General features: G+C 42.7%; 1 protein-coding gene across 3 annotated transcripts in view; it reads left to right on the top strand.

The window, feature by feature from the left end:
- EDN2 (endothelin 2) overlaps positions 1 to 12,084 on the top strand; it is an 86,733-nt gene that overhangs the window by 35,116 nt on the left and 39,533 nt on the right. The window contains exon 4 of one of the 3 annotated variants that reach the window (XM_073564170.1): positions 4,252 to 4,428. The exons of the other annotated variants lie outside the window; for them this stretch is intronic. Within the exon in view, the coding sequence (XP_073420271.1) occupies positions 4,252 to 4,381 (130 nt within the window). The 3' untranslated portion in view covers positions 4,382 to 4,428. Of the gene's footprint in view, positions 1 to 4,251; positions 4,429 to 12,084 lie in introns of those variants that run through there. 3 annotated transcript variants of the gene reach the window in all.

Here is a 12,084-nt window from a genome sequence, read left to right as displayed (position 1 = left end):
TTTGGAGGAATGTTCTCTGGTCAGGTGAGACAAAAGTAGAGCTTTTTGGGCAAAGGCATCAACATAGAGTTTACAGGAGGAAAAAAGAGGCATTCAAAGAAAAGAGCACGGTCCCTACAGTCAAACATGGCGGAGGTTCCCTGATATTTTGGGGTTGCTTTGCTGCCTCTGGCACTGGACTGCTTGACCGTGTGCATGGCATTATGAAGTCTGAAGACTACCAACAAATTTTGCAGCATAATGTAGGTCCCAGTGTAAGAAAGCTGGGTCTCCCTCAGAGGTCATGGGTCTTCCAGCAGGACAATGACCCAAAACACACTTCAAAAAGGACTAGAAAATGGTTTGAGAGAAAGCACTGGAGACTTCTAAGGTGGCCAGCAATGATTCCAGACCTGAATCCCATAGAACACCTGTGGAGAGATCTAAAAATGGCAGTTTGGAAAAGGCACCCTTCTAATATCAGGGACCTGGAGCAGTTTGCTAAAGAAGAATAGTCTAAAATTCCAGCAGAGCATTGTAAGAAACTCATTGATGGTTACCGGAAGCGGTTGGTCGCAGTTATTTTGGCTAAAGGTTGTGCAACCAAGTATTAGGCTGAGGGTGCCAATACTTTTGTCTGGCCCATTTTTGGAGTTTTGTGTGAAATGATCAATGTTTTTTGCTTCATTCTCTTTTGTGTTTTTTTTCATTTAAGACAAATTAAATGAAGATAATACCAAAGAATTTGTGTTTGCAATCATTTTCAGAAAGAAACTGAGTATTATCTGACAGAATTGCAGGGGTGTCAATACTTTTGGCCACAACTGTAGCTGCATGAGGGCTTGTGTCTTTGTGGGGCAACTTATATCTTCTATTGGATACATAGAATATATATTTAGAGTGGAATACAAAAGGAAGCAGTTTTGCCTTGTTGGGGATTTATTTTTACCATCATGTTTATGACACTGAAAATTAAATAATTTTTAATCTTATTATTGTGATAACTTTATATTGAATTTGTATTTTACATTTTTTGTTTCTTTTTGCATCACCGCATTATGTTCATAGCTTTTCCCACCAATCTAACTTTGTATAGATTTGATGTTGCAGGACAAGTCATGTCAAAAACTTTTATCTACCATCCCTCCACCTACCCCAAGAAAAAAGTTAGTCTTATACTTTCACCATGCTAAGTAACAAGATTGTCCTGCATCTTTCTAAAACCAAACTACTATACAGTAATTGTATTAGGTATCAATGCTTTAGATCTTTTGTTTCCCTTTTTTTTTTTTTTTTTTTTTTTTTTTTTTTATCCCTGGCCATATGTCATAAAGAAAGTAAACAGAATAGCAGTGATGGTAATGATGGCAGTGATTACTGGTCAAGCCCTAAAAATGTTAATTCCTTACACAATACTTTACCAAAGAGTCTCTAATCTGCACTTTCCTTAAAGGGAATCTTTCACCGGAAGTTGGCGGCCCATGTAGATGGCCTGTGTCCGGTCCGATGGGTGGTGTATCTTCTTTCTCAACCCCATCCGTGGCCCCCGTCCACGATCTTTGCCGGTATTAGAGAAGTTTAACTCCATATTTTGCGCATGTGCAAAGCAATTTTGCTTTGCGCAGTATGCTTTGCCCAACTGCGGGCAAAGTCGAAAATCATTACTGCGCAGGCGCCAGTACACTATGTCCCTGAGGTATTTCGCTGTGTATTAGGCATCGAGTTTCCCCCACTGCACAGGGGGAATCTCAAGCCATATACTCTGCGGCCCCAGAGAATCCTACTCAGCAGAGACATCGGTCCAGGCGTCTTGCCCAGGCTAATGCTAGGCGTCTGGCTGCTCCTTCAGGCTTTGCTGTAACACCATGTTTGCGTCAGAAGCAGTCAGATGCGCCAGGGACTAAGTCCTGTTTTTGCCTACTGATGACCTTCCTTGGAGATCGGAGGTCACATGCACAGGTTTCGTTCCTGCTCTGATTTGTCCACTGACAAGGTCACGGATGGACGCCGCTATAAAAGTCACATGGCCGCTCAGCCATGCGCTAGTATAGACTCTTGTGTCTTATGGTGTGCATGATGATGGATGTTTGTTACTGCGAATGACTCATGAAACCCCTACCCTTGGTTGAGCCTATTAGGGCTTAGAGGTTAGAGTCAGCACCTGTCAGTGGCTAGGCTATACACCACAGTGCATCCCAGTCCTCTGCACTTTCTAGCATCCCATTGTGCCTCCCTGCTCAGGGCACTGTTGTACCGCCAGTGCGACACCGTGTGTAACTCTAGCTCTTTCCTCCCCACCATGGGTGGTTAGTGGCGTCCGCTGAAGTGGTACTGTGCATACTGGGCATAATTGTATATATTATTTCCTTTTGTTGGTACCGCAGCCACGGCGCCGAGCGCTGATGGTCTAGAGGAACTCTAGTTCTGTGACCTCTAATTAGAGCTTACCCAGCCAAGCTCTGTGAGTTCAACAGGCTCTGGCATTTGTTTAAGCGGCTCTGTGGAACAGAATTTTCTTCCATTCACACTGGGTGAAGTTAACCCACATGTGAGCAAGCATTCATCCACCATCTTGTTCCGCCATTACTCAGCAGCAGGTTCCATCTCTGCACGGTGGACCCCGGGGTGCAAACACACCTCATATCTCCTTTTATATTATTTGGTGTGTTCCACAGGCCCTAACATTGTTTTCCGGGACATGGTGTACCGGCGCATGCGCAGTAATTTTCGACTTTGCCCGCAGTAAGGCAAAGCATACTGCGCATGCGCGAAGCAAGATTGCTTTGCGCACGCTAAATATGGAGTTGAACTTCTCTAATACCGGCAAAGAACGTGGCAAAGAAGAAACACCACCCATCGGACTGGACACAGGCCATATACATAGGCTGCCAACTTCCGGTGACAGATTCCCTTTAAAGGGAATCTGTCAGTAGGATCAACCCAAACAGAATGATCTATTTCAAGTGTTTATTTCTGTTAATGTTGATGATTATGGCTTACAGTCTTCCCCATGACACTGGAGCCTACTGAAACAGACTAAGGCTGGTTTCACCCTAGCATTTTTTAGCGCAGCGCATCGTGTGCGTACATGCGCATGCATCCTGATCCCCTATCTTTGACATGGGGGCGCATGGTCTAGTGTTTGCACGCGTTCGTATGCGTTTTCGTGCGCATGTGGTTTTTTTTGTGTGCGCCGAGGCGTGCAGGATGCAACCTGTTGCATTTTTGGTCCATCCGACCTGTCTCAAAAAAAGCGTGCGCACAGAATGCGACAAAGAAATCACATTACAGTCTATGGGAACGCAGACGTGCGCATGTCGCGTTTAAAATCGCTTGCGTTTTAAGAGTCACTATAGCAACAAACTGGTTAAAATGCATGTGCCTAAAATAAGCAAACACATGCAAAACGCTTGATGCGTTTTTTGTATGCGTTTGGACTGCACATGCAGCGCAAAAAAACGCTAGTGTGAAAGTAGCCTAAGGGACCTTTTTAAACACTTAGGAAGCATATGCAGGTGTTTTTTGGTAATTATTCTAATTTACTGAGATAATGACTTTTGGGTTTTCATTGGCTGTAAGACATAATCATCAACATTAACAGAAATAAACACTTGAAATCGGTATGTTTGTAATGATTCTATATCATATGACTCATGTTTTGTATTAAAGAACAGAAATAAATTAACTTTTTATGATATTCTAATTTTGTGAGAAACACCTGTATATAGTCATCTTAGTAGTAATGACTCTATATATTATGAGTTTCACTTTTTGCATTGAAGAACTGAAATTAACTTTTTGATTGAAATTCTAATTTTGTCAGAAGCACCTGTAGTCACATAGGTGATAGAAAGCTGATGAAAGTGATGCCTTGATATCTGCGATCCAATGTCTTATTTCAGAGAAATCAAGGTTTTTCTTATGAGCTGTTTAGATCTATAGGCTGGACACTGAGCTGCATGATGCTTTGCCTCCTCAGATTTTTTTTTTTTTTTAAATGAAAGGAGACGTTACCAATGTTATATGTAATGGCTTACAGTCTGCAGTCCTGATTTACAAGTCTGAACCTGGTAACTTAATCTTTTATTAAAATAACCCTTGGAGGCAGTCCTGAACAGCTCATTTACATATAAGTAAATGTGGATTCCTGTGGAATAAGACATCCGATCAGATAACAATGTATTATTTTATTTAGCTTAGTATTATCTGTATGTCACTCTTGATTGCTTAGGAGGATTGATTTTACTGACAGCACCATTTAATTTTCCCTAGTTATTTCAACATCAGAAACCTTTTGCAGCATTTCCTTCAAGATAGAGGCTTATGTCTATATCAGAAATTAAAAGTTGGGATAGACAAAGTAATGATGAAAGTTGAAGAGCTTCCAGACTCCGTATTATGAGTTTGAACATTTAAAGTTGGCAATAATTGTGTGTGTGTGTGTGTGTGTGTGTGTGTGTGTGTGTATATATATATATAAAATATACATACACATCCACATTGTGAGAAGTCACTGGAAAAATATTGGAGGAGAGATATGTCGCTGAGGATGTTGGCCTCAGTGATTTGAACCTAGAAAAAATGCTACTGCACACTTTGTGCTGAGAATGGTTAATCTGCCATATTAAGGGCTAGGTTTTCGTGGACAGCTGAAGAGTCGGTAGGAGGTTGTTCACCATATCTCCAACCCCAGGATGTGATCCAGAAGCTATATGTAGAGCCTTTGGACTTATTCAGTGTTTGGTGTGTCTGAGGATGAGATCTCCAAATTTTTGCTCATGTTAAAGAGAACCTTGGTTTTGTTCCCCTGAGCGAGCGAATTCCCGCAGCCACAGAAATTGTGCTATAGGCTATTTTTTTCCAATTGTGCCTGTGTCTTCTTAACCTAATTTTGGACTGGTTTATGCAGTATGTTTTAATAAACCAGTTGAAAACTTCAACGGAAAGTATTCCTTTGACTACTTCTTTAAGCAGTCAAGTGAGTCGATCTATAAAAATATATATATATAATACTTTATACAGTGGGGAGAATAAGTATTTGATACACTGCCCATTTTGCAAGTTTTCACACCTACAAAGGATGGAGAGGTCTGTACTTCTTATCATAGGCTTAGGTACACTTCAACTCTGATAGACAGAAATGTAAAACAAAATCCAGAAAACCACATTGCAAGATTTTACCTAATTGGTTAGCACGTGATTGCATAAAATAAGTATTTGATACAATAGAAAAACAGAACTTAATGTTTGGTACAGAAACCTTTGTTTGCAATTGCTGAGGTTGTAGGTTTCTTGTAGTTCTTGACAAGTTTTCACACAGTGCAGCAGTAATTTTGTCCCACTCCTCCATACACATGTTCTCCAGATCTTTCAGGTTATGGGGCTGTCGCTAGGCAACATTGAGTTTAAGCTCCCGCCAAAGATTTTCTATTGGTCTTAGGGCTGGAGACTGGCTACTCCGTAGTTGCCCTGGCTGTGTGTTTCGGTTCATTGTCATTGTTAGGGTTGCGGATTGCACTAAATATAAAATATGAGAGAGTGCAATCGCAACCCGGGGTCCACCATGCAGAGGTAGTATGCTGCTGCTAGGTAATGGCGGACAATAACTGGTAGTATAACTAGTACACATGGGTTAACTTTACCCGGTTAATAGGAAGCGGACCCTGTTGCTTCACAGGACCGCAATACCGTTGAGTGAGCGCTAGTGTTGTGGTTACAGGACCCTGCCCCAAAGACACGGGGTTAGAGTCCCTCTAGACCCACTAGCGTTCGGCGCCGCTACTGCGGTGCCTGGACACACACAACTTAAAGTTAAAGCACACTAGGTGCAGAAAGCGCCGCACTGGCAGACGCCACTAACCAGCCTAATCTTATGGCTGGAAAGCGCAATGTTTGCATACGGCGCTGCACTGGCGGTTGCTGCTTGACACAGTATAGTAGTGCCTTGTGCTGGATGGCACAGTTAGGCGCTAAGTGTGGTACAGAGGACTGGATGCACCGTGGCACATAGGCAATGCCACCTGTAACCTATACACATGTACAACCAGAGGGAGGGAGTCTTAATGAGTCAGTCACCAGAAAGCATACATCCATCTTCACACACAACTACAAAATACTGTCTATACTAGCGCATGGCCGAGCATCCATGCGAGCCTTTTATAGCCGCGTTCTTCCGGGACCTTCCTGATGGTCCACTCCAAGCTGGAGAAGGACCTGAGCACGTGACCTCCGATCTCCAATGGGAGATCGTTGCACGGGCATGCTCAGTGGACCGAATGGAGGACTTAGTCCCTGGAGTAGCTCGCTGCTGACCAGCATGCGTTGCTATAGCTGGACCAGAGGTGGCAGCAGCAACCGAACCCACAGAGCTAGCCTGGGCAGAGTGCCTGGACCGACGAGTCTGCTGAGCAGCCTCCTCTGCGGCCGAAGAGGAATGAGAGACCGCCGGAAGCAAGGCTCGGGATTCCCACTGTACAGCGACAGGAACCTGATGTCTAACAGTCATACTTGAAGACCCAGCCACAGCCACGACCAATCTTAAATGCTCTTACCGAGGGAGAGAGGATGTTGAACAAAATCTCGAGATACATGACTCAAACCCACCCTTCAATATTTACCCTTTGCAGAAAAGCAACCCCAAATTATGATGTTTTGCCCACCATGTTTAACAATTAGGACAGTGTTCTTAATGTTGTAGTCAACCTTCTTAAACCAAACACTGCGAGTGAAGTTGATATCAAAAAGTTCTATTTTGGTCTTATCTGACCACATGACTTTCTCCCATTCCTCCTCTGGATCATCCAGATGGTCATTGGGCCTGGGCATGTGCTGGCATGAGCAGGGGGAACTTGCATGTCCAGCAGGCTTTTATCACATGAGAGTTGTGTTGGTAATGTTTGAGACTGTGGTCCCAGTTCTCTTCAGGTCATTGACCAGGTGGAGAGGTTGGACTGTGATTGATTGTGTGGACAGATGTCTTTTATCAAGTTAAAACAGGTGCAATTAATACAGTTAATGACTGCAGAGCAGGAGGGCTTCTTAAAGAAAAACTAACAGGTCTGTGAGACACCGAATTCCTGCTGGTTGGTAGGTCATCAAGTACTAATTGCATCTAATAAAATGCAATTTAATTATTTAAAATCATACAATGTGATTTTTCTGGATTTTTTTTTTTTTTTTTTTTTTTTTAGATTCTGTCCCTCACATTGATGTGTATCAACGGTAAAAATTAGACCTCTCCATTCTTTGTAGGTGAGAAAACTTGCAAAATCGTCAGTGTATCAAAAACTTATTTTCCCCACTGTGTATATACAGTTGTGTGAAGTTTGTCCCTTTCCTGATTTCTTATTCTTTGCATGTTTGTCACACTTAAATATTTCAGATCACCAAGCAAATTTAAATATTTCACAAAGATTAGACAAGTAAACACAAAATGCAATTTTTAAATGAAGGTCTTTATTTTTAAGGAAAAAAAAAAAAAACCAAACCTACTGGACCCTGTGTGAAAAATTGATTGCCCCATCCCTGTAAAAACATAAATTAACTATTTATCACATCCATGGGAAGCTGAGTTCAAATTCCCTAGCTTGATTACTACCACACCTGTTCTCCAGCGAACCACAGTGAGAGCCATTATCCACAAATGGCAAAAACATGGAACAGTGGTAGCCAGCTGACCAATATTACCCCAAGAGTACAGGGACGAATCATCCAAGAGGTCACAAAAGACCCGACGGAAACATCCAAAGAGATGCAGGTCTCACTTGCCTCAGTTAAGGTCAGTGTTCATGACTGCACCATAAGAAAGAGACTGGGCAAAAATGGATTGCATGGCAGAGTTCCAAGATGAAAATCACTGCTGAGTAGTGTTGAGCGTGCCGATATTCGCTGTATCGGAATTCCGATACCGATATTTTTTCAATATCGGATACCGGAATCGGAAGTCCCCATAATGCAATGAGCCACTGTTGTGGCTGTGATTGGCTGCTGAAATGATGTCATTATGATGCGCAGTCTGTACGGGCCTGCCGGGGGCCTGTACGGGCCTGCCGGGTGCCTGTGCTGGCTGCTGTGGGTCTGTGCGGGCCTGCCGGGGGTCTTGTGTGTGTGTGTGTGTGTGTGTGTGTGTGCGCAGGCATCGTCCGATGGGACTACAAGTTCCATCGGGCGATGCCTGCTATAATGACAGTGATTGACACATTAGCCAATGATGGGACAGTAGTAGTCCCATCATCCGGCTAATGTGTTAAATGTAAAAAAAAAATTATATATATTTTTTTTTTTTTTTTTCAAATATACTACATTCATACAACATCCATACTACATTAATACAACATACTTCATATATACTACATTCATACAACATGCATACATACTACATTCATACAACATGCATACATACAACATACATACTGTGGTGTAATGACCACTGTGTCCACTAGAGGGCGCTGTGTGGATGTCCCAAGAGAACGGATGAGTGGCAGAATCCTGAAAGAGAGTTATGTATCTCAAAGTGGGTGGCTTTGAGATGGAGACTTGTGTATGTATGATCAGCAATATCATGGCTGAGGTGTTGTTTCTAAGTATAAGGGAGAAGTCTTCAGGTAACTTGAGAGATGGGCAGGTTCTGGTTACCTACAAACCCACCCAGGGGTGTGTCTGAAAACGCCTATAGTAAAAGGCTTTGTAAGTATGTGAAGGACCTGTGATGAGGTCATAGCCATGTGACCCGGTGGGCGTGGCTATGGACCATATATGGTGGCCAGGGTAGGTCACATGAGTGAATGCTGGGACCTGATTGGTCCAGTTTGGAAGGTCCCGTGAGAAGGATCTCCTCACTAACAGCCTGTGGAGCGGCTGTGTGTGTAATGGCGGCCAGTGTCTGAAAGCCCCTGAGGAGTGAGTGGATTTCTGCAGCCTGGAGAAACAGCCATGTGGGAACCCTGACGTGGGTGAGAAGGATGAGGCTGAATAGCCTGTATACTGGATGCTATCCTGTAATGCTGTTTATATTGCTGTGGTTTATGATGACAAACCTCATGGACTGTTATGGCTTATGAAAACCCGAGCTGGATCTTTTGTGTGACTGTCAACCTTGAATGACAGCGCTACCTCACAATACACAATACATACGTACTACATGCTGCATTCATACAATACATTCATACAATACATTCATACAATACATGTAACATAGAGTACATACTCACCAATACTTGTCACTTTGATCCCCGAAGCCAGTGTCATCTGTGGAAAAATATGAAAATGACAAACAAGCAATATACTCCCTGATCCGCAGAAATCCATGAGTGTCCCATGCCGATTTTCCCGTGGAGAACAGCAGCATCAGCTGATGCAACCACTCTCTACGGGGCTCCAGGAATACAATGACGGGAGGTAGGTATCCTTCCGCACTGTATTCCTCCGCCACTGTAAAAAAAATAGTCCCCGGTCTCCCTTTATGGCAAAAGCTGCGTGGGAACTTTCTCACACAGCAATGCCAAAAGTGACACTAGGGACTATTTCTTTTTTTTATTACAGTGGCGGAGAAATACAGTGCGGAAGGATACCTACCTCCCGTCATTGTATTCCTGGAGCCCCGTAGAGAGCGGTCGCATCAGCTGATGCTGCTGTTCTCCACGGAAAATCAGCGTGGGACACTCGTGGATTTCTGCGGATCAGGGAGTATATAGGTTGTTTGTTATTTTCATATTTTTCCTCAGATGACACTGGTTTCGGGGATCAAAGTGACAAGTATTGGTGAGTATGTACTCTGTAATATGTATTGTATGTCTATATGTATGAATGTAGGAATGTATTGTATGTAGTATGTATGTGTGTTTTTTTTTTTTTTATTTTTTTATTTTTTTTTTTTTTTACATTAGCCGGATGATGGGACTACTACTGTCCCATCATTGCCTAATGTGTTAATCCCTGTCATTGTAGCAGGCATCGCCCGATGGGACTTGTAGTCCCATCGGACAATGCCTGCACACAAAGACCCCCGGCAGGCCCGTACAGACCCCCGGCAGCCAGCACAAGCCCCCGGCAGGTCCATATAGGCCCCTGGCAGGCCCGCACAGACCCCGCCCGCACACACAGACACACACAGTGTCCGCCCACACTCTTTCCCTCTCCCGAACTGGATGTGCAAGTAAAAAAGGGTTTTTTTTTTATTCTGATATTTCTGTCCCATTGACTTGAATGGGACTTTCGGAATCGGCGATACCCGATACTTTTTTGGGTATCGGGCCGAACCAATCCAATCCGATATTTCTCAATATTGGATGGTATCGCTCAACACTACTGCTGAGCAATAAAAACATAAAAGCTTGTCTCAGTTTTCCAGAAAATATCTTGATCCTCAAGACTTTTGGAAGAATACTCTGTGAGCTGACGAGCCAAAAGTTGAACTTTATGGAAGGTGTATGTCCCATTACATCTGGTGTAGAAGTAACACAGCATTTCAAAAAAGGAACATCATACCAACAGTAAAATATGGTAGTGTGATAGTCTGGGGCTGTTTTGCTGCTTCAGGACCTGGAAAACTTGGTAAATGGAGCCATGAATTCTGCTGTCTACCAAAAAATCCTGAAGAAGAATATCCGGGCATCTGTTCGTGACCTCAAGGTGAAGTGCTCTTGGGTTATGTATAGCAAAATGTGACAGACATGTGTAAATTTAGAAGATATATAAAAAAAATCATGAATTAGAATTCTAACCCAATATGAACAAACAGATTGTTCACATGTACAAAATGGACGAATAATCAAGATCAATTGTTAAACTACATAATATAAGGGGGGGGGAGGAAAACCAACAAAGAAACAATTGACACAAAAATTAATAGAAAAATTACAAAACTTTATTAAAGTATGGAAAACAGATAAAAATGGTCACAAATTGCATGGGTCTTAAACTCTCACAGACAAGTGCAGGCAGGGTACACATGGAAGTCAGATGCAGGCAAGTGATAGCCTGAAAGAATACATACAAAAACCTCATGAAAATGGTGATAAAGAGAGCATAATTGCCCATAGAGATGAATAAGGTGTGTAAATCACACTCATGAGGACAAAAAGTGAATGATAGCTGTACAAAAACCGGTAGATTTACCTGCAATGGAAGTAAAGTCTGACAACAGAGGACCTGCCTGCCACCCCTACGTACGTTTCGGATGAATGCTCCATCAGGTCTTTCAGGCTATTACTTTCCTATATCTGACTTCCATGTGTACCCTGTCTGCCCTTGTCTGTGAGAGTTTTTTAAGACCCATGCAATTTGTGACCATTTTTATCTGTTTTCCATACTTTAATAAAGTTTTGTAATTTTTCTAGTTTTTGTTTCAATTGTTTCTTTGTTGGTTTTCCTTCCCCCACCCCCCTTATCTTGGGTTATGTAGCAGGACAATGATCCAAAGCACATAAGCAAGTCCACCTCTGGTTTAAGAAAAAGAAAATTAAGACTTTGGAGTGGCCTAGTCAAAGTCCTGACCTTAATCCAATTCAAATGCTGTGCTGTGGCATGACCTTAAGGCCGGGGTCAGACTTGCGAGAAACTCGCACGTCAATACCCAGCACTGCTGCCGGCACTCGGATTGGAGTATTCAGCTGCATGTATTTGTATGCAGCTGAAAGCTACGGTCCCGAATGCGCCTCATGCGAGTTTCTTTCAAGTCTGACCCTGGCCTAAAAAGGTGGTTCATGCTCGGAAACCCTCCAGCATGGTTGAATTACAACAATTTTGCAAAGATGAGTGGGTCAAAATTCCTCCAGAACGTTGTAAAAGACTTATTGACAATTGTTGCTGGTAATGGTGGCCCAACCAGTTATTAGGTTTAGGGGGCACTCACTTTTCCACACAGGGGCTTGTAGTTTTGTATTTCTTTTTCCCTTAGTAATACAAACTTTCATTTAAAAACTGCATTTTGTGGTCACTTGCGTCATCTTTGTCTAATACTTAAATTTGTTTGGTGATGTAAAACATTTAACTGGGACAAACATGCAAATGAATAGGAAATCGGGAGGGGGCAAACACTTTTTCACACAACTGTGTGTGCGTGATTGTATACTGCTCAAAAAATAAAGGGAACACTTAAACAACAGA

The sequence above is a fragment of the Dendrobates tinctorius genome, unplaced genomic scaffold (genome assembly GCF_039654945.1).
Source record: "Dendrobates tinctorius isolate UK_male_01 unplaced genomic scaffold, ASM3965494v1 ptg000015l, whole genome shotgun sequence".
Lineage (NCBI taxonomy): Eukaryota > Metazoa > Chordata > Amphibia > Anura > Dendrobatidae > Dendrobates > Dendrobates tinctorius.
The sequence above is the reverse complement of the archived record's forward strand: the minus strand, read 5'-3'. Positions and strand labels throughout refer to the sequence as shown.